The 23772-nt window shown below is 37.4% G+C and overlaps 1 protein-coding gene across 1 annotated transcript in view; it reads right to left on the bottom strand.

The window, feature by feature from the left end:
• ASXL2 (ASXL transcriptional regulator 2) overlaps nucleotides 1-23772 on the bottom strand; it is a 135225-nt gene that overhangs the window by 63117 nt on the left and 48336 nt on the right. The window contains exons 2-3 of the mRNA XM_043604368.1: nucleotides 23095-23177; nucleotides 13810-13812 (exon numbers count right to left, since the gene is read on the bottom strand). Of these exons, the coding sequence (XP_043460303.1) occupies nucleotides 13810-13812; nucleotides 23095-23177 (86 nt within the window). The remainder of the gene's footprint in view (nucleotides 1-13809; nucleotides 13813-23094; nucleotides 23178-23772) is intronic.

Below are 23772 nucleotides of genomic sequence, written 5' to 3'. Positions count from 1 at the left end.
TCAGTCAGTAGAACTTGCGTTCTTGACCTCTGGACTGTGAGTTTGAGTCCCATGTTGGGTGTAGAGATCACTTTAAAAAAATAAAATCTTAAAAAAAAAAAAATAAAGTACTTTAAGTCAGAGAAAGAAACAAATAATGTGATCTAGGATCTAGTACCTAGAATCCAAAACACAAAAACAGAAACAAAACAACCCAAACCAAAAAAACTCCTTAAAGGAAAACCCAAGAGGGGCGCCTGGGTGGCGCAGTCGGTTAAGCGTCCGACTTCAGCCAGGTCACGATCTCGCGGTCCGTGAGTTCGAGCCCCGCGTCGGGCTCTGGGCTGATGGCTCAGAGCTTGGAGCCTATTTTTCCGATTCTGTGTCTCCCTCTCTCTCTGCCCCTCCCCCGTTCATGCTCTGTCTCTCTCTGTCCCAAAAATAAATAAACGTTGAGAAAAAAAAAATTTTAAAGGAAAACCCAAGAAATGAAAGTAAATGATACACATCTGGTGAAAAGATGTGGTAAAAGTCTTAAAAACACCATCATAATATTTTCCTTGCAAATCTGGGTATAATTTTCCTTTAAAGGAAATAGGGAAGTTCTGAATAACCCACAAGATATACAGAATACTATACTAATTAAAACAAAAACTTATGGGGCGCCTGCGTGGTGCAGTCGGTTAAGCGTCCGACTTCAGCCAGGTCATGATCTCGCGGTCCGGGAGTTCGAGCCCCGCGTTGGGCTCTGGGCTCAGAGCCTGGAGCCTGTTTCCGATTCTGTGTCTCCCTCTCTCTCGGCCCCTCCCCCGTTCATGCTCTGTCTCTCTCTGTCCCAAAAATAAATAAAAAACGTTGAAAAAAAATTAAAAAAAAAACAAAAAACTTAGATTTGGTTTCAGGAAAATACAAAAAGTCAGAAAATCCTGGCAGTTTATTTTTATGAATAATGAAGCAATGGCAGAGAAGTGTAAAAGGCTATACTTCCCATGATGGTAGTATAATAGATCTTCAAGGAAAATAACTCCAGAATTATATAATTAAATAAAAGAACTGATAATTCAAAGAAATAGGTTCCATGTGAATGGGCGATAAAACCCTGGTACTCAGAAGATCAATACCAACGTAAAGTCAAGTTTAAGTACAGTATGAGGTAAGTCCTGACACCTGAAGCAAGAACGCCTCAAGAGATTACATAATTCATGAGACAATGCAACTTCTAATTTTTCTTACCCATGCTCAAGAAAGTAGAGTTGGGGAGGAGGGAAAGGAACACATGCTATAATTTTGTGCTGGATCTACCTCATGTAAAGGAATACAGTAAGATGTTTCATACACAAGTCCCCAAAATAGAAGTAACTTCAGTTATACTGCCAATGGCCTTATTTAGTTCTCTTTGCAGGAAGAGTTGTAACTCAGCAGTATTGAGTAGGGCTGAAAGACCTGAGGTTTGTAATTACACTGCTCAGGTGAAACATTACATATAGAAACTAATGAAAGGAGGCATCACCATGTGGCAAAAAAGAGCCAGACATATATTCACACTCATCTGAATCCAGATCTGAGAGTGGCCACAGGCAAGTCACTTTAAATGCCCTTAATCTTCATTGTCTCCTCTATAAAATGGGGGTAATACCACCTACTTTGTAATTTGACTGCACAGATTATAGGTAATATATATAAAGTGTATGTCAGAGAAGAGATTCACTAACTGTGGTAATGACCCTAACGGCTTGCTCCTCCACTCCACTCTCATAGTATTCCAGTGTTCCCTATCTCAAGAGACAGTAAATTTACCGTCACCCCCATCAATTCTCCACTCTGAAGCCAGGGTAAAAGTTTTAAAAACAAATATGATCATGCCACCTCGCCTAGCTTTAAAATTCATCCACGATATCACAATGTCCTAGAGTCAAGTCCAGAATTATTTTTGTTAATGTATCTTTTTTGAAAGAATGCAAGTGGGAGAGGGGCAGAAAGAGGGGGACAGAGGATCCCAAACAGGCACTGCACTGACAGGCTGACCGCAGCAGGCCCAATGTGGGACCTGAACTCACAAACTGCGAGATCATGACCTGAGCCAAAGTCAGATGCGCAACAGACTGAGACACCCAGGTGTCTCCCAAGTCCAGAATTATTAATACAATCTGACCATGATCATTTTCCCACACCCTCTGCTCCAGCCTACTCAAGCACAACACAAATCTAATTGTGAGAAAACATTAGACATAACCAAATTGAGGGACAGACTACAAAACAGCTGGCCTGAGTTCTTTAAAAAATGCCAACGTCGTGATGGACAAAAATTAAAGAACAGCTCCACAGTTAAAGGAGACTATAAAGATACATGAAAAAGATGCAAATGTGTGATATCCTGAATTAGGGTATCAGTGGAAGAATTACCAAATCTGAATACACTGCGTTTGTTAGCTTGTAATATTATATCAAAGTTAGTGTCCTGATTTTGAGAGTTACATTGTGGTTATGTAAAGGAATGTACTTTCCTTTAGAAAACACACCCTGAAGTGTTTAAATGTGAATAGAGCGTTAAGTCTACAATTTAATCTGACATTTCAGAAATACAAATTAGATAGATAGAATGATAAAGTATAAAACGTTAGCATTTGGGAAATTTTAGTAAAAGTTAAAATTCTTCCTACCACTTTTGCAAATTTTCTTAAAGTCTGAAATTAATGTGTCAAATAAATAAAATAAAAAGCTAAAAACATGCACTGTGTATGAGAAAAGCTATGAAAACAATATGAACCAATACAAAAGTATCAAGTACTTATAAAAGCTACAATATGATTAATCTCAAAAACCACATACGATTCCATTTATATGAAATATCTAGACATGATCTACAGACAAAAAGTAGATTAATGCCTGGCAATGAGAACTTCTATTAACTGTATACGTGTATGAGGGATCTTGCCGGGGAGATGGAAATGTTCTAAAACTGCATTATGCTGATGGTTGCCAAACCCAGTAAATTTACTAAAAATCATTGAGCTGTACACTTAAAATGGATGAAGTTTATGTTACATACACCATACCTCAATAAAGTTGTTTTGTTTTTGCTTTTAAGTAGGCTTCCCACCTAGCACGTGCCCAGTGCAGGGCTTGAACTCATGACAAGAGTTGGATGCTTAACCAACTGAGCCACCTAGGTGCCTTCAGTAAAGTTGTTTTAATCTGAATGAATCTCATTCATTCAACATTTACAAAGCAGCTATTCTGTAACCACAAGGTAGTAAGTGCTGGTGACATAAAAAAGGAAGCAGAAGTTTCCATAAGTACACATTCTTACATTTTAATGTAATAAATAAACAAACAAACAAACAGAGCTGGCACTGAGCAGAGCCAGATAATATGAGGTCTTCATTTCCTAGTGCGTGCACACACACTATAGGATCATTTAATTTATGATTAACTGATATTTCCCTCCCACCAGAGAGACGAGGCAAGCTGCTGCAAATTTTAAATGTTTAGTAATGTAAAATAATGTACCATATTTGCAATTTTGCTATCAGCACAAGAACTGAACACAATCAGAGGCACCTGGGTGACTCAGTCAGGTAAGCGTCTGACTCTTGATTTTGGCCCAGGTCATGGTCTCAACGGAGATGGAGCCCTGTGTCAGGCTCTGTGCTGACAGGCTTTGTGCCTGCTTGGGATTCTCTCTGCCCCTCCCCCGCTGGCATGCATGCATACTCTCTCCCAAAATAAGTAAATTTACATTAAAAAAAAAAGAACTGAACACAATCAGAAACAGCTATATATAAAATTTACCAACTCAACCATTTCTGTGTGTGTGCACTTCACTTACACTTAAATAAATTCATACCACTTACACAACCAACCTCTAGAACTCTTATCTTGCAAAACTCAAACCCTATGCCCATTAAACACCTCTCCATTTCTCCCCTACATCCAACCCCTGGCAACCACCCTTCTATTTTTTGCCTCTATAAACAGTAAGTGGAATCACACAGAATTTCTCCTCCTATGTCTGGTTTATTTCACTTTGTACAGTGTCTTCAAATTTCATCCATGTTGTAGCATATGTCAGAATGTCCTTTTTTTATTTTAATATTTATTTATTTACTTGTTTATTTTGAGAGAGAGCAAGAGAGCATGCGCAGCAGAGTGGAAGAGGGGCAGAGAGAGAGATAGTGAGAGAATCCCAAGCAGGCTCCCTGCTGTCAGCACAGAGCCTGACTCAGGCTTGATCCCACGAACTATTGGATCATAACCAGAGCCGAAATCAAGAGTGGGATGCTTACCTGAGTCACCCAGGTGCTCCAGAATTTCCTTCTTTTTTAAGGCTGAATACCAGTCCACTGAATGTATATGCCACATTTTGTTCATCCATTCATTCATTAATGGACATCTGGGCTGTTTCTATCTTTTGCCTATTGTGACTATTGCTATTATGAGTATTGCTACAAAAATATGTATTCAAGTCTCTGCCTCAATTCTTTTATGTGTATACCCAGAAATGGACTTGCTAGGTCAAATAAAATCCTCAACTCTTACTCATTCTTTACCTTATTTTCAGTTTATGTAACACCCACAGATATGAATCAGGTAAATCCAGGGGCACCTGTGTGGCTCAGTCAGTTAAGCATGCGACTTTGGCTCAGGTCATGGTCTCGTGGTTCGTGAGTTTGAGACCTGCATCAGGCTCTGTGCTGATAGCTTAGAGCCTGGAGCCTGCTTTGGATTCTGTGTCTTCCTCTCTCTATGCCCCTCCACCACTCACATTCTGTCTCTCTCCCTTAAAAATAAATGAATATTTTTTAAAAAATGGGGGGCCTGAGTGGCTCATTCAGTAAAGTGTCCGACTTCAGCTCAGGTCATGATTTCACAGCTTGTGAGTTTAAGCCCCATGTCAGGCTCTGTGCTGACAGCTCAGAGCCTAAAGCCTGCTTTGGATTTTGTGTCCTTCTCTCACTCTGCCCCTCCCCCGCTCATGCTCTGTCTCTCTCTCTCAAGTATAAATAAAACATTAAAAAAAAAAAAAAAGAATCAGGTAAATCCACAGATTGATGACAAGGAGCTTCACAGGTCATCTAGCCCATTTACTACAGATGCTTAGAGCTCCTCTGAAAACATCAATAGGTAATTGTCCAATCTTTTGCACAAGCATTTGAGGTGGTGGAGGCTAACTATGTCCTCAAGCATTTCCGATCATTTATATTCTTCCTCAAGCTTAGCCAAGTGTGTCTTCCCATAACTTCATTTTTAGTCTTGATTTTATGCTGGAAATCAGTGGCTATCACAGTGGAAAAATCTGGGACAATCTTTTCTTTCCTCTTTGTGATTTTCTGTACTGGGAATTTTCCAAAATGACCTTGAAATAATTTATCTTTGTAGTGGGGGGAAGAAGTTTACCATTATTTCTTCATTATTCCATAGGACAGTCCTTCCAGTACTTTAAGACTCTTCATAAAATCCTAAAGTCTATACCTTCCCATATTTGTGGTTCTCTCCTCACTGGCATCCCCTCCTGCAACCAATTTAAAGAAATTGAATAAACTTTTACTATTCATCCTCAAAATTCTCCAATATCCTCCAGTATTTATTATGCTCATTTCAAGCCTTTGATAAAGAGCTTTAAGAGACTTCACCAGTGTAGGGGCGCCTAGGTGGCTCAGTCGGTTAAGCATCGACTCTTGATTTTCGCTCAGGTCATGATCTGGCAGTTCCTGAGTTGGAGCCTTGCATCAGGCTCTCTGCTGTCAACAAGGGCCAGCTTTGGATCCTCTGTCCCTCTCTCTCTCTGCCCCTCCCCTACTTGTGCTTGCTCACTCGCTGGCTCTCTCTCAAAAATATATAAACATTTAAAAAAAAAAAAAAGAAAAAACAGACTTCAACAGTCTAATTTATTTATTCCTACTGATATTTCCCCTTGTAATAATTTATCCAGCCTAATTTCTAATCTCAATCTCTTGTTCATTTTTCTGTACTCCCTCCTACAGAATAGGCTTGTCAAAACTAGGCCTCAATTAATCAGCTTCCTTATCTCTGACGGAACTATTACACACTCTATATTTATCCTTCAAAGCTCAATCCCTTGAATTTCAATAGGATTAAATAACAGACTCAGACTTTCAAGGTTAAAAGATATGTAGAGTCATCTAGCTCTCCAGATACTTGAATGCCCTATTTCAGCTTAATTTTAAATATAAAAAGATAATAAACATAAGAATCTTTCACTCAACTGATACACTTATGCACATATCTATACAGACACAGATGCATATGCACAGTAATCATTATCCACATATGAACTGAAAATTTAGCCTAAGTAACTTGAAAACTAAGGATGAACTGATTTTTATGGCATACTTACCTGACAGAGCACATAGAACAAAACGGAACTCAGCAGAACCCTTATGTTGAAAAACAGGGAGTTTAGAAATCACTAAATTAATAAATAACCTTGGTAGGTTTTTAAGTCACTGGAAATTTTTGTATTCTTAGAAACCCTTCATTAAAGTCTTTTGTTTGCTCTCCCTTGGTCATGTTACCAGCAATTCTTCCAACAAGAAATTCATTTGGGTAACAACGAATCTAACTTTTAAAAAGGAAATAATATTGGGGCGCCCGGGTGGCTCAGTCAGTTGAGCTTCCGACTTCACCTCAGGTCATGATCTCACAGTCTGTGAGTTCGAGCCCCGCATCGGGCTCTGTGCTGAAAGCTCAGAGCTTGGAGCTGCTTCGGATTCTGTGTCGCCCTCTCTCTCTGCCCCTCCCCCGTTCATGCTCTGTCTCAAAAATAAATAAACATTAAAAAATATTTTTAATAAAATAAAATATAAACAAAAAGGAAATAACATAAATGTAAAGATTTTTAAAGTAGCATGTGACTCATCCATACTTTAATAAATTAGTTTCTTCAAACTATTTTCCTCCCCAAACACACCATGAAACAAATGGGAAAGGATCACTGGACAGCTGAAAGGGTATAGAGGGAAATTTTTAAACAGGCATTTTTGGAGAAGCCCTTTTGGGATCCCAAAATGAAAGGTCTGGATTAGCAGAGTAGCCAAAGGGCATAAAACAAATAAGACAGTAATCTAGGACTAGCATGGAGGTGGAGGTCACAGAAATAAACACAGACTCTGAAAAATGTGTTTTGTATACTGTTTACACTCTCATCTTTATCTTTCCATTTTTGACTTTTTCCCCTACTACTGTTTTCTCAAAAGCATGGTTTGTCCAGTACCAGTAAGATATAAGCAAAACCATTTCACCAGAGGAAAAAAAGAAAACAAACAAAAAAAAGAGCCAATGATTCTGTTTTATTTTAAGTAAATAAAGGGGCATGTGGGTGGCTCAGTCAGTTAAGCTTCAGCTCAGGTCATGATCTCGCAGCCTGTTGAGTTCGAGCACTGTGTCGGGCTCTGTGCTGACAGCTCAGAGCCTGGAGTCTGCTTCGGATTCTGTGTCTCCCTCGCTCTATGCCCCTCCCGCGCTCACACTCTGTCTCTCAACAAATGAATAAATGTTAAAGCAAAATTTAAAGTAGGGGCTCCTGGGTGGCTCAGCTGGTTGAGCTCAGTTGGTTGAGTGTCCGACTTTGGCTTAGGTCATGAACTCACCGTATGTGAGTTTGAGCCCCACATCTGGCTCTGTGCTGACAGTGAGAAGCCTGTGTGGGATTCGCTCTCTCTGCCTCACCCCCTCTCATACTCGCTCTCTCTCAAAATAAATAAACATTTAAAAAAAAAAAAAAAAAGACTCCTTTAAGAGCCTTACTCCATCTCCTGATCCTACTCAAAAGAAAAACTGAGGCAGCAGAAGCAGCACTTACATTTTGGAGTCAGACAGATGTGGATTCAAGTTTTATCACTAACTAGCTATGTAATTTCTTACTGCTTCAATGTCTTTATCTATGAAATAAAGACTTCAGAGGGTTTAAAATTAAATAGATCAGGGGCACCTGGATGGCTCAGTCAGTTAAGTGTCCAACTCTTGATTTTTGGCTCACGTCATGATCTCACAGTTCGTGAGCCCGCATCGGGCTCCGCATTGATGGTGTAGAGCCTACTTGGGAGTCTCTCTTTCTCTCTGCCCCTCCCCTGGCTCACCATCGCTCATTCGTTCTCTCTCTCTGAAAATAAATAAACTTAAAAAAAAAAAAAAAAAGATTTAAAAGATCATATGCATAAAGTACCTGACTCCTATCTTAGCCGGTGGCCATTTCCACTACTGGTTAACTAAAGCATCTTGCTTTTCAATCTTACGAGAAATAACATAATAAAAAGAAAATATAGACTTTAAGAGAAACACAATCTTTCTAAGGTCACTCTGTAACTATTGCATATAAAAAAAAATACCAAATGGGGGCACCTGGGTGGCTCAGTCGGTTAAGCACCGACTTCGGCTCAGGTCATGATCTCACGGTCCGCGGGTTCGAGCCCCGCGTCAGGCTCTGTGCTGACAGCTCAGAGCCTGGAGCCTGTTTCGGATTCTGTGTCTCCCTCTCTCTGACCCTCCCCCGTTCATGCTCTGTCTCTCTCTGTCTCAAAAATAAATAAATGTTAAAAAAAAATTAAAAAAAAAAAAACCAAATGCTTTTATTTCAGCTGATCAGGATGCTGACATGTCTTAACTGGCCGGGCCAAGTTCCTAAAGAGCATGTCTCTGAACTAAAGAGGTGTGAAGGGCTGCATATAAGGACATACTATTTGGAGTAAAACAAGTATTAGCGAAGAAAACAGAAACTAAGAATAGAATACTTGTCATTATAAGCTATGGACATAGTTCTGAAAGAAATAAGCTGGAGAGAGATTAAAATTCAACAGATTTAAGTATCAAAAAACAATCTGTTGTGATTTTGCATCTTTGCAATATTTGGTATTTTTTGTTCATTTAGCAATATAGTTTATATATCTAAACAGCCAAAGCTATTTATTACAATTATTTTCTGCTTTTGAACAGGAACTCTCAGTCTTGGCATAGCCACTTACGTCAAGATTCAGAATTCTTTTTTTTTTTTTTTTTTTAAGTAGCCTCAACATGGGGCTTGAACTCATGACCCCAAGACCCAGAGTCACATGATCTATTGACTAAACCAGGCAGGCACCCCAAGATTCAGAATTTTGAAGTAGTCAATTGATTCATTAATCTTACTAGTTTCTAGCATTTTCCAACTCACAGAAGTAACTTAAGAGTTATGGTAAACCTTATACAATTAAATGGTTTTGACTGCAAATGAGCTTCCCTCAAACTTCAAAAATAAAGACTAAAAAAGGCAAGGCAAGGCAAGGCAAGGCAAGGCAAGGCAAGGCAAGGCAAGGCAAGGCAAGGCAAGGCAAGGCGGCATCTGCAAATGTGATCAGACCAGAAGCAGCAGCCCAGTTCAGGAAGCCTCTTTGTCCTGGTCAGCCAAAGGCTACTAGCTCTCTCCCCTGATAGGCTCAGCAGACCAGTGGCACAAGCAAGTGAAAGAACCATCATAAGCACATGGCCTGGAAAGCCTCTCTGCCTCCACAGGCTGGAGACTTCCTTTATCCCATATTTTGAGGCATCAGGCAGCCTGGCCTATGGAAACTCCTTCTACCCCCTCAGAAGAAAACAGCAGATATCACTGGGAGCCTCTGTCATCAAAACAACAAGACCCAAATAGCAAAGCAAAGGCTGTGAAAATTAAATTGTTATTGAATCACAGTCCACCAAGGGAGTCTAGAACTCACATGGTAAACCCAAGCAGTGTGAATCCCCGCTTAAATAAAAGATTGGAATTTAATAGGATCCAACATCTCCTAACATAAAAACTAAAACATCCAGGATCTGAAAAATAAAAATAAAAATAAAAATAAAAATAAAAAATATCCAGGATCCAAATACAATAATCACTTATCATACCAAAAACCAAGAAAATCACAACCTAAATGAGAAAAGACAATCAACTGACACCAACACTAAGACAGATGTTGAAATTATAAGACAAGGATGCTTCTATATGCACTTAAAATTTTTCTTGAAACAGGGGTAGCTGGGTGGCTTAGTCAGTTGAGCATTGACTCTGGCTCGGGTCATGATCTCACGGTCTGTGAGTTTGAGCCCCACATCGGGCTCTATGCAGACAAGTCAGAGCCTGGAGCCTGCTTCGGATTCTGCATCTCCCTCTCTCTGTGCCCCCAGCCCTCCCCCCCAACCCCACACTCTGTCTGTCTGTCTGTCTCCCTCTCTCTCTGTCTCAAAAGTAGATAAACTTTAAAAAAATTATAAAAGAAACTTTACTGAAACAAATGAAAATATAATAAATTGCAAAGAAACTAAAGTTATAAAAAAGTTCATACCATGAGCCCAGAAAGAAAAGAAAGACAAAGAGTATTCAAAGGACTACTGGCTAAAAACTTCTCTTATTTTGGTGAAAAATAAACATAAATACTCAAGAAACTCAATGAATCTAAATAAAATAAACTCGAAGAAGTCTGCACATGAAGACACATAATTAAATTTCTGAATACTAAATCCAAAAAAGAAGTCCTGAAAGCTGTCGGAGAGGAACAACACATTACCCGTAGGGAAATACTAATTCAGTCAACAGTAGAGTTCTCATCTGATACCACAGAGACCAGAAAGACATAGTACCACATCTTACAAATGCTGAACAAAATGAACCGTTGATTTTATACAAATTCCTTAAGAATTCTAGATCTAAAGAAGTGTCCTTCATAAACAAAGGAGAAATAAAGACAGTCCTAGAAACAATAAAACTAAAGAAATGTATTGCTAGCAGACCCACTCTCCAAGAATGGCTAAAGGAAGTTCTTTAAACAGAAAGATAAAAGAAAGGATACTAGAGCACCAGGAAAGAAGGAAGAATAGAAGTAAGCACACATACAATAGACTAACCTTCTCATGAGGTTTTAGCTAATATTTGATGATTGAAACAAAAATTAAAACATCATGTGATAAGAACCTAAATGGAATAGCTTCCACACTTCAAAGTGGTAAAATGCTCACACCATCAGAATGATAAATCACATATTGTACACTCTAATACCCAGAGCAAACACTAAGAAAATTAGGCAGATATACAAAGAAATGCACTATAAATAAGCCAATATGGAACCCTAAAATAATTCATGGGAAGGTAAGAAAAGAAAAATAGAAGAACAAGAAACAGAAGAAGCAAATAGAAAACAAATAATAAAATGGCAGGCATAAACTCTATTAATAATTAACCTAAACATAAATAACGTATATATACAAATTAAAAGGCAAAGATTAGCAGAGAAGGCTTAAAAACCCCACAATCCAACTATATGCTATTTATAAGAAATTCATTTCAAATTCAAAGACACTGGATCTCTCAAATGTTGCTGGTGGGAATGTAAAATGGTACAATCACTGTGGGAAACAATGTGAAAGTGTCTTTAAACTAAACGTGCATGGGACACCTGGGTGACTCAGTAGGTTAAGTGTCTTGACTTCAGCTCAGGTCACGATCTCACGGTTTGGAGTTTGAGCCTCACATCGTGCTGTCTGCTGTCAGCACAGAGCCTGCTTCAGATCCTCTGTCTTCCTCTCTCTCTGCCCCCCCTCCCCCGCTAGCACACTCTCGCGCTCTCTCTCAAAAATAAACATAAAAAAAAACTAGGGGCACCTGGGTGGCTCCATTGGTTAAGTGTCAACTTCAGCTCAGGTCATGATCTTGCAGTCCATGAGTTCGAACATCAGGCTCTGTGCTGACAGCTCAGAGCCTGGAGCCTGCTTCAGATTCTGTGTCTCCCTCTCTCTCTGCCCCTCCCCCACTCACTCTGTCTCTCAAAAATGAATTAAAAAAATTTTTTTAAACAGCAACAACAAAAAAACTAAATATGCACTTACCATACAACATCAGCAACTGCACTTGTGGGCATTTACACCAGAGAAAGGAAAATTTATGTTCACACAAAAACATGTATACTTTTCATAGAAGCTTTATTTGTAACGGTGAAAAACTGGAGACAATTTAGATGTCCTTCGATGAGTGACTAGTTAAATAAACTGTACAGCCATGTCACTGAATACTACTCAGCAATAAAAAAAGAAACGAAATACTGACACAGACAACAACCTGGATGAATCTACAGGGAATTACACTGAGAAAGTCAATCCCAAATATTATATATTTCATACAATTCCATTAATACAAATTATTGAAATGACAAAATTACAGAAATGGAGAACACATTAGTGGTGGCTGGCCTGAGGGGGGTGGATGGAGGTGGTACTAGGCAGGTAGGTGTAGCTATGAAATCGGCAACACAAGGGATCCTCTTGTTGATAAACCTGTTTTGTATTTTGACTGTGGTGGTAGATACATGTATCTATACATGTGGTAAGACCGCACAGAGTCAAATGCACATCCACATGTGCACACTCACACACACAAGAGTACAAGTAAATCAAGTAGACTGTATCAAAAGCAATATTCTGGTTGCTGATACTGTACTACGGTGCTGCACACTGTTACCATTGGGAGAATCTGTATAAAGGATGATTTCTTACAACTGCTTGTACCTTATATTTTCCTGTTGTTACTCTAATTTTCTACAGTGAGCAATGTGTAGACATCTGTTGGCTCTGCCTGGCTAAATACATTCTCTCTTCTTCTGGAAAGAATGTACACTTTGCTTTGGGGAACTATGACCTACCCTACTGGAAACACTCTTGTAGGACTGGCCATCAAGATCTCACCATACCTGGACACTGAACCAGCCAGGTTCACTCTTCCTTGTATGTTAACCCTGAACAGAAGAGACACAGACTAATTCATCCCAGCTACAGAGTCCTAATGAGCCCATCCATTAGTTCTAGCTACCTGATCTCTGAAGTTAACTTAGTTCTCTCAATTTCAGGGTTTGTTTCTTTCCTTTGAGGTTATGAGCTACCACCCCACATTCTTCAAATATATCCCATTTTGCTTCAGTTCTTCACATTTGGTTCCTGTTATTTGCACCTAAAGAACCTAATCAATATAAGGCCCCCTCAAAACACACACACACACACACACACCCCACAAAAAACAAAAACACCTTACCTAGTTTTAAATTTTTTAAATAATTTTAACTGTTCGCACGAACCGAATTAAGGTTTTCTCCATAAACTGATACTAAAAAAATGAAGATTCTTATAAACGAACTTAATAGAATGCAAATTTGGCTGCAGTTAAAAAGATTTAGCTGTAACTAAAAGCCATACGAAGTCCAAGTAACATGAAAATACAATGATGTGGTTCCTATTCTAAAGTCTCATAGCTAAGACAGATAATTATAAGTAATTATAACATAAAAACTGTTTTAGAAGAGGTGTGTTTAATGCTATGTCAACACAGAAAAAAAGCCAACTCAATAAAGGATCCAAACTATGAATTTTAACCTGTTCTAGCCTGGTTTTAAATAAGTATCATTCTCTTAGAAGACTTACCAATATTCCCTCTATATCAGAGCATAAACATATATTTTCAATATTATGGTCATAAAGCAAATGTTAGCTCACACAATTCCAATATGAAATATTTTTATTATTAGTCAGCATGAACACTAGGTATTCCAATGCTAATATGTCAAATGATAATTTTAATAAAGCCAAATGTAGACTGGTTTCTAAAATTATGACCAAATAATGATTACAGACTAAAAGGACAAAAAAAAGTCACATATAATAAATATTTACATAGTACTTCTACTCTTATTTAGTTTCTGGACTAATTGTTTAGTTTTATAAGTAAAAATCACACATGCAAAGATGAGTTCAATTAAACTTGTAAAAGTGTACTTTATCATTATATATACTTCCTTAGAATAAAGTAATACTTCTTACCTTCTGGAGTTGGAATGCACCCCAAGAAAATGAAAGAAAGAAAAAAAAAAACTTTTAATTTTAACAATAAAACCAAAAAGTAAACTCTCCCTTCCCCTCCCAGCAATATCCACAATTCTTCAAATTAGCACCCTCCCCCCACTTTGCTATATAGAACATTCATTTCTTCTTTAGAATTTACAAGTTAGCCCAAAATATCACGTTGTCTAGACACGCACAGTTAAACTCAGATAAATAGTCTAAACCATTTCAGATAACAACTGCATACCTTAATTATGTGACAAACTAAAACTATTAAAGCAGTTTTGAGTCAAATGTGGATACAATGAGTATTCTTTAATATTCTTCCCATGCATTTCAATTTCAAGGAGCCATCATAAAGCCATCAGCTATGGACCCTAAGGTTTATTAGTTTCCATAATGAATCCACTACTGTGAAGCTGAGTAACAATGGGTAAGAATACTCTTTTCTGTTAATATACAAGCATTTGGGGATTTTTGTTTCTTCATTATTAAGCCTTTCTGACATCCCTACAAGGTTTGTGTGCCTGAAAGCAGACTGCAACAGGCAGATAAAGAAAACACAGGCTGAATTCAAAGGTATCAGCTAACCTCAGATAAATATGGTATCAATTTAATCAATAATATTCTTCATTCTTAAACTTTCCAGTATATCACCTTAAGGCAATTCAGCTTGGCAAACAGTCCAATGATCTATTCTGCAGAGATAATGATTTAAGGCAATTCAGCTTGGCAAACAGTCCAATGATCTATTCTGCAGAGATAATGATTTCTGCTGAAAACTAGTAGAGAATGTTGACTTTATTACCCTTGCTACATATTTTACAAAAGAAGAGATGGGGAAAAAATTAGGTGCTCAGATTAGTTTTTGGTATGAGGTAAGCTAAAACATTATTTTAATACCATGTGATAGAGATTATCTTGTTCATAAGTAAATGTATTAATACTAATTAGATGCAATTGGGACTCCTCCAAAGAGGTAAAATTTCAATCTAGCAATTGTTTATTGAGCATGATCTTTGTTAGATGGTTCCCAGGTTCTTTATAATTCCAACTCTAAAGGAGCTTGCTTGGGATACAAGACTGAGACATTAAAAAAACAAAAAATCAACTCCTTGTTAGGGAACAAATTGGAGTTCTACAAAACAACAATATAAAGATTTAAATGTCCCATTACTGTAAATTCTTTAAAAATGTAGTGGCCCTTTCAGAAGTCAAGTTATTATAATGGCTGAGGTTTTTGTTCCAAATTCTTCCAGAAAGAAATTTACAGTTAGATAGCAACTATCCTAATGTTGTTATGTACCAGCACATAATACAAGACTGATTTGAAAAATCGAGCAAATATACTAATCAAGAGAGTAGGAAGAACTATGGATATACAGACAGTATGATATATTAATAAGAACAAAACCAGAAACAGTAAGCCTGGGTTTCTAGCTTCACAGAACCAGTTGTCTGACCCTGACCAATCTCCATGGGCCTAAATTCTTCAATAATAATTTGACATGTAACGGTAATATCCCAATTAACTATTCCAGCTATAACATTCTGTGACTGAAATAATGTGACTGATTTGGAAAAGGGGTTGGGGAAGGGAGGCAAGGGTGAGGAATACAACAGGGATTACCTTTCTGGGGGTACTGTTAATCAGGGCCATCATGCTGTAAACAGCTAGAGAAATTTCATTTGCAAAAAAATCCAATTTCTTAAATTATAATTTAAAAGCTAGGTAGTTGGCTACACTCTTTTACTAGCTACATAACTTATTCTCCCACATCAATTTTATGGTGTACAAGATTCAAATTCATGACTCACCAAAATTATTAATTACTGTATATCATGAACCCTTGGGACCACTCATAAATGGTCTAATTCAGAAAATAATCTGTGGATGATAAATTCATAATACCAAGAATCTTCCTAATTTCTCTTTCCTCTTCTACTTATGAATGGAAAGAAATAGTAGTAAGAGAAAAGGGTTTCAGAAAATAGTTATTTTTCTCTTCTTTGCTAAAAGCTCTCTTTCTCTAATAGCAGATATAAGAAGAGTCAAGGTAATACAGCTAAAGGATGAACAAAGCAGGTTAAGAAAACCTGGGGCGGGGGAGGGGGCGCAGGCACTAAAAGCAATGGCTAATTTAGAAGGAAGGCTTGAAGTCCTGTACTTAAACATTAATGGCTGCCACAGCTGATGAAGGGGAGAAACCTGTTGTACAAGACTAAGGAAAGAAGTAGTGAAGAGTGATTAACAGTAAAGGATTAATGGGAATTGTACAAAACACACACAAACATTTGACTTATGGAGTATTCTGCGTATGTTTCACCAACAGTATTGCATACTTAATGTCTATGTTTAGTTGTTTGCTTTTCTGATAAGCCAAAATATTCAATTTGCACAGTCTCTTGAGTTCGTCTCTGTTGGATATATACTGCATTGCTGAAGTAATAAAATGCCTAAGATTGACTTCAAAACAGTCCAGGGTGAGAGGACAATTTATAATTTAGCTGGAGAATGTATGCTTTTCTTTCCATTTGCAATTTTCTAAAAGTAAAAATTTATATTTAGGCAACTGTCTTCAGTATCTTATTAACCGAGACTTGTAACATAAGTCAAAGTACATTATCATGAAAGGAAAGGATGCATTTTTGGATTCTATAACACACCAGAACTCTTTACTCAGTGATGTGCCAAACAGGTATTAGGTATTAATCTCTGAAAATAGACACCTACTCTATAGCTCCAGATCACTGTTACCTTTTAGCTGAGACCTTGAAATTTATACTATAACCACGCCCTGCACCTGAATACCTCCTCACCCCTTGTAAGGTTCACAACTTTTTTTTGAATCCACAAATACATGCTCAGTGAATCCTTTAACAACTTCTCACTTGTCCAGTTCATTCCTCAGTTCTTTTCTATAGTAAATAGCAGCTATATAATCAGGAAGCCTAGAAATCATTTTTTATTTCCTCTTTCCTTTTACCTTCCACATCCAATCCATCAGCAAGTCCTGAAATATGTATCTTAAATCCATCTATTCTCCCCAGCACTACTTACCAAATCCAAACAAAACACCACTATAGTTTGCCTGCTCTAGTAAAGCAGCCCCTTTATTAGTCTCCTTAACCCTTTCAACTCCTACTGCTGCAGGCCATTCTTCATAAATTACATTCATCTAAATATGTATATTTATCTAAATCATAATTCAGACTACATATCATCTTGTAATAATCAGATGCAAATGTTTGAGGCAGATGTATTATTTCCTTTTGAGAACTGACTACACGTTTGGACAGAGTGATGCTTAAACATTTAACCACTGGCTAAATTCATACTGGTTTGCTGTGTTCTATTCACATCCACTTACTCATTTGGTACAAAAAACTGGCTCCGATTACAGAACTACTCAACATGTAGGTTTCAAACACTAGTCATAAAATATTTGTGTTAAGTAGCCTATACTAGACTATCTGTGATAAACCCCCTTCCTATAGTTTTAAAATGACTGAAAAACAAAGGCTACACCAAAATCTGGAATTCTATTCTAAGCCAAAGAAAAACACAATGATTTTGAACTGAAATTTGTGGATTAATTCATGTTTCCATGAACTCCACAAATTTAAAGCTCAATCCAATTTCATGATTTAAAATTGAGTGAGACTTGGTGAGAGCAGACCCACAGTAGCCTCTCTCTCTTTCTGGCTGGTTGCAACTAAAACTTGTAAAAATACAGAAAGCAACTTCCCACACAAAAATTTGTACATGGATGTTCACAGTAGTATTATTCATAATAGCCAAAAGTGAAAATAACCCCAATGCCCATCAACTGATGAATGGATAAATAAAATGTGGCATATGCATGCAATGGAATATTATTCAGCAATAAAGGAGTAAAGTACTGATAAATAATACAATATGAATGAACCTTCAAATCTTTATACTATATGAAAGGAGCCAGTCAAAAAAGACCACATATTGTGTGATTCCATTTTATGAAATATCCAAAATTGGCAAATCCATGGTCAGAGAAAGCATATTAGAGGTTGCCTAAGGCTGGGGCACTGAGGGTGGGGCAAGGAAAAGGAATGACAACTAATACTGAAGGGTTTCTTTTGGGGATAATGGAAATGTTCTGTACAAATACATTAAATAATAAACCACTGAACCATATGCTTTAAAATGCTTTTATGGTATGTTCATTATATGTCAGTTTTTAAAAAGCAACTACCTTAAACATTAAAAATTAAGAAAGCTGGCACATTTGGGAAGTCTAATTTGATTTGTATGGGAGTATGTAGTAAAGAATTTACCTTTACCCAAAGAGAGGTCTGGTCTTTGCCCTTGGATTAAGAAATATTCACTAGGCCTTTTGAGAGACTTGAGCCAGCCAGATAACAAAAGAAGGCAAAAGAAGGCAGCAGAGAGGGGACAGTAAAATAAAATATAAGGAAAAACAGAAAATAGTGAAATGGTAGAGTAAATCTAATCATGTCAATGATTATCAGAATATTTCTTTAAAAAATACTATGTGCTGTCTATACAGTTTAGCTGGAGTGAAGATGGAAACAAATCAAGTAAAACAAAATGGTATATGGGGCCAGACAATGATTTCAGTTATTCTACTGAAAAACTACTGAAGGCTGTTGTGCTAGTTATCAATTTATTGACTTTTAGCTCCAAATCCAGCTTCCTTTGTCCTCTCTGTAGTAGTGGAGCTGGACCCTATAAACACTTCTCCTCTGCCAGTTGGCTCAACGTTAAGTTTGTCAATAGTGCACTGGAGGAACACTACAGCATGAAAGGGCGCTTTTCTTTCTGGTTTTACTGTACTGTTGCCTGCCTGCTCTTACGACACACAGCACCCAGCAACATGAAGGACACTTGACGGCCCTCCACCTTCAGCAAGGTTCAGCAGAATGCCTGTGCGTGGCTTCCCAGAAAATTCTGCTGGAGCCTCAGCTGGCTCCCAGTGAATGTGGGACAGGTGCCCAGCAGGAGGTTTTCCAACAAGTTCTTCTAATACTCAGTAGGGAGTTTCCTAAGTGCTAGCCCAGGCTACAGCACTAGTGAACTTTGTCATCCACGGGACCAGAGCCCTACCTTGTCCATTAAGATCTGAATAACAGCCTAGGGACATGGAGGGGTCTCCTTAGGTCACACTGCCTCAGCCCTGCAGGTACTGGCTGCTCCCTTTTAATAGTTAATTTCTGGTTAACAAATTAATAACTAGTTAACTTAGTAATTTCCCTGTTCAAATTGCCATGTAGCTTCTGTCTGTTGACCAACCCTGAGACTTATAAAACTGTACAGCTCAAAGACTGCAGAAAACCTCTTAAAAACTCTTAAGTTCTTAAAGGAACCAGTACCTCTGTCCTTCTCAGCCAGGAGCCAATCACTTACCTTTTAATACTATTTTTGTGACAAAATATATGTAACATACAAGTTACCATTTGAATCTTTTTTTAAAGTTTATTTATTTATTTTGGGGGGGAGGGGGGCAGAGAAAGAGGGAGAGAGAGAATCCTAAGCAGGCTCCACACTGCCAGAGTGGAGCCCGACGCGGGGTTCAATCTCACAAACCGTGAGATCACAACTGAGCCAAAATCAAAAGTCGGACACTATACCAAGTGAACCACCCAGGTGCCCCCATCTGAACGATTTTTAAGTGTAGATTCCAGTGGCATGGAGTACATTCACAATGCTGGGCAACCATTACCACTGTCCATTTCCATAACTTTTTCATCATCCCAGAAAGAAACTTTATACTAATTAAACAATAACTCTTTATTCTTCCCTACTCTCAGTCCCCGGTAACCTCTATTCTACTTTCTGTCTCTGTATCAGTCTGCCTGTTCTAAGTATCTCATACAAATGGAACTGTACAATATCTGTCCTTTTTTTTCCTGTCGTCACATCACTATTTGTCCTTCTGTGTCTTACTTCACTTAGCATGTTTTTAAGGTTTATCCATGTAGTATGTATCCGAATTTCATTCTTTCTTAAGGCTGATAATATTCCATTGAAATTATATACTACGTTTTATTTATCCACTCATCTTTTAATGGACATTTAGGCTGTGTCCACTTTAATGTATTTTAAAATAAAACAATAGAACGTGGAATAATCAAACTTAAGTGAGCTTCTTCAAAATGGGGAAGATGGGGAAAACTACAAAGGGAAAAAAGAACTGAAAGCCACGTACTATGGATTGAGGAATGAAAATTAAACTGTAAAAAGCAGCACATCTTTAATAAAGATATTATCTATTTCATTCAGTAATCTAAAAACTTTAATGATTATAAGACTATCATTTAACACATCACTGCAGCAAGAGAATCAGCTGTAACTGCATCTGAATGTGATCTCCCAACTACTAATACTTCACATATATAACAAGTAGGTTTTCAATGTCTGACATATGCCAAACACAAAAGAGAAGGGGGACAAAGAGCAAATTTCACTCCTCACGGAGCTACCTTAATGTAAGCAATAGAGAAGCTTGATGACTTTTTTAAGATCACAAAAATATGTGCCTTCAAACTTTAGGTGGTAGGAAGAAATAAACAGAACACTATAATACACTAAAAAAGGAAATATGCTCTAACTCGTAAAGTCAGCCAAAGTGCTCTGAAAGACATATTCAAACTGACACGTAAAAAATAAGAGGTAACTGAGGTAAAAGCACATTCCTTGTAAAAAAGTCAGCATATGGGGCGCCTGGGTGGCGCAGTCGGTTAAGCGTTCGACTTGAGCTCAGGTCACGATTGCGTGGCCCGTGAGTTCCAGCCCCGTGTCAGGCTCTGGGCTGATGGCTCAGAGCCTGGAGCCTGTTTCAGATTCTGTGTCTCCCTCTCTCTCTGCCCCTCCCCCATTCATGCTGTCTCTCTCTGTCCCAAAAATAAACATTAAAAAAAAATTTAAAAAAAAAGTCAGCATATACAAAGGCTGAAGTAAGAAAGAGCTTCCCTACATATTTGAGAATTGATAACATATAATATTTAAAACTATGGGATTGGACAAAATTGCACTTAAGTTAGAAGGTAATGAGCAAAGGAAAAAAAAAACTGAGAAGGAAGGAGGAGGAGAGGAGAAATGTTTGTAATCACTTCAGGTAACAGAGTTTCAAAAAGGAAGGCGTAGTCAACTGTGTTAAATAATGCTAAGTAGTAAGAGTAACTAGAAGTCCCATGGAGTTAACAAAATGGAAGTCAATGGTGACTTAGAAAGAACTGCTTTGTCGTTACACAATTGCATCACAACAATGTAGTTTAACCAAGAACAGCTACTTATAAATTGTTATCACGAAGTGAAGCCAGAAGCTATTTTTGCTGACTCTACCATTTTGCTATTTTTTTCTAAATCTCTTTTTTTCCCCTTCTTTTATTTATTTACTATTCTTGCCTGGCTCCTAAAAATGATAACGATAAGTGTAAAGTCACAGAGCTTTAGTATATTGGAGCCAGATGACCCTACACCTGTCACTGAGACCTAAGGGACTGAGGGTAGTTTACTCTCTACACACCAGATATCCTGGTCTATGTCCCCGGTGTGCATCAAAAGTCTAATTTTAAGGGGGGAAAAAATGAAATCTCTTGCCCATTCATATTCTATAAAAACCCCATAGTGTTAAAAAAAAATATATTAGAACACCTTAGCAGAATTTGTTCCTCAGAACCACAAAAATCACTACCTTTTGCTCCTGTAGCTTTGTACAAATTGATGTTATTACATGGACATTATGCTTTAATCTAATAAGTCTTATCTAATTCAAATAAAAATTTAGAATTATATCACTGATAAATTAAGTGACTAATTTTTTAATTTACAAAAATGTTTAAATGTTCACACAATTTCTGAGAGACTTATGTTACATAAAGTGAAATACACTAATTTTACTTCATTCCTTCAAAGTCATAACACAAACCTATTTTATTCCCAGCCTATTGACGTTTGGCCACAAATCAAACAAAAATTTCTGAGTTCTGTTAGCAAACAAGGGCAAAAAACTGAATTTTATATTCAAGAAGATGAGAATTACAATCTAGAACACACAACAGCTATTTATCAAAAAATGTATTACTGTCCGTTTACAAATATTTTACCATAGCTCATTATTACTCTGGCATCTGAGCTGAACAATTCTCCAGTGTGAAGGACCATCCAGCACAATGTGAGACATTTAGCATCTTGTTACCTGTTAAATGCCACCGTGCTCCTGTACTTTCTAGTCACTTTGACAATCAAACACAGCCCCATAAATTCTGAACACTTTCCCTAAGGGTGTTTACACAATACCACCCCCACTTGAGAAAACTAGTAGCAGTTTTAAAGCACTCCAACCTTTCCCATCTTAATGAAAGTATCTCTCATGTAGACTCCCAGACTTCAATGTTAACAATACAAAGTATGTTGAACATAACTTTAACATTTCTTTTTTATTTTTTTAATGTTTTAACTTATTTTTGAGAGAGAGAGAGAGAGAGAGAGAGAGAGAGAGAGAGAGAGAGGACAAGTGGGGGAGGGGCAGAGAAGGGGAGACACAGAATCAGAAGCAGGCTCCAGGCTCTGAGCTGTCAGCACAGAGCCCTACGTGGGGCTCGAGCTTGTGAACAGCAAGATCATGACTTGAGCTGACGTCGGACACTTAACTGACTGAGCCACCCAGTTGCCCCAATTTTAACATTTCTTGATGACAGAAGGTCTTGTTGATGAAGTGACTATTACATGCTATTGTAATAGAAGGCTCTTAGAAATTATAGTGTGTTTTATCTTTGGTCCTGTATTAATTGACCCCAAGCTGTTTTATTTGTACATAGAACTATTACTTGAAATACATTCTGCTCTATATGTACCTTTTCCATTTTATTCTTTTTGGCCAAGGTTATTTTTTCCTAGATTGTCTATTTCTAGCACTCTCCCTGTACTAGAGAATACTTGTTACATGCTACTGACCAAGCTTATTAAATTAAAAGCCTGAACTCAATAGATGAAGGTTTGAAGATGGCTCCAGGCCTTCCTAAGAATTAAAGTGCATGGGATGGAAACAGATACATTCTAAGAATTTTTTTTTAAACATACTTGTGGTTTTATAACTGTGCTATGACTGAAAACTCCAGAGATCTGACAACTGAATAAATCAGAAATTAGCAAAGCAGTTATTACTAAATCATCAATCTTCAGGGCTAAAGTACACTGCTATATACTACAAAATACTCTAATCAAGTATTATAATTATTACTAATAATATTTAAGTAACTCACCTGATTTCTTTTAGTCCTTCTCTCTGGATAACTTGAAGAATTTCTTTATGACTCATGGGTGTATTGGGGTATTTTTCTAAGACCTGAGAAACAAGTATATAATAATAAATTATTTCTTATTTTAAGTTCTTATTATAATTATGTGTATAATTATAGTTCTTATTCTTATAACTATGTATTAATTTCATCCAGCACATACATATCCAGGGACTTTTCATCCCTTTAATTTTGGGACAATAAGAAAAATGGAAAATTAATGGAATATAAACAGGTTCTTCTCTCTTAGTCACAAACAATATGTCAAGTCCTGAAACAGAAATGGATCAAAAAAGATTAAGATTAATAACTAAATTATTTATTAGTAGTGTTTAGTATAAAATTATGTACTTTCTGCCTCCACCTCCATGTCACATGCCTAACTGTGGATCTACTATAGGTAGTTTGAGATTATCATCTTTACATTCCCAGCAAAGCTGAGTATGGCATGAATGCTCAATAAATTCTTAACCAAAACAAATGAACAATACAGTTGTAACAAAATTTCCTGGTTCTGGTAAAAAAGGAGTAAGCATAGTTTATCTCCTGCTGAATATGACTAAAAACCTGGACGGAATGCATGGAGCAGCTATCTGAGGTAGCAATCGGGGTGGAGTACAAAACCACAACTAGAAGTTTTAC

Source organism: Prionailurus bengalensis, chromosome A3 (assembly GCF_016509475.1).
Source record: "Prionailurus bengalensis isolate Pbe53 chromosome A3, Fcat_Pben_1.1_paternal_pri, whole genome shotgun sequence".
Classification (NCBI taxonomy): Eukaryota; Metazoa; Chordata; class Mammalia; order Carnivora; family Felidae; genus Prionailurus; species Prionailurus bengalensis.
Note: the sequence above shows the minus strand (reverse complement) of the source record. Positions and strands in the feature narration are given on the sequence as shown.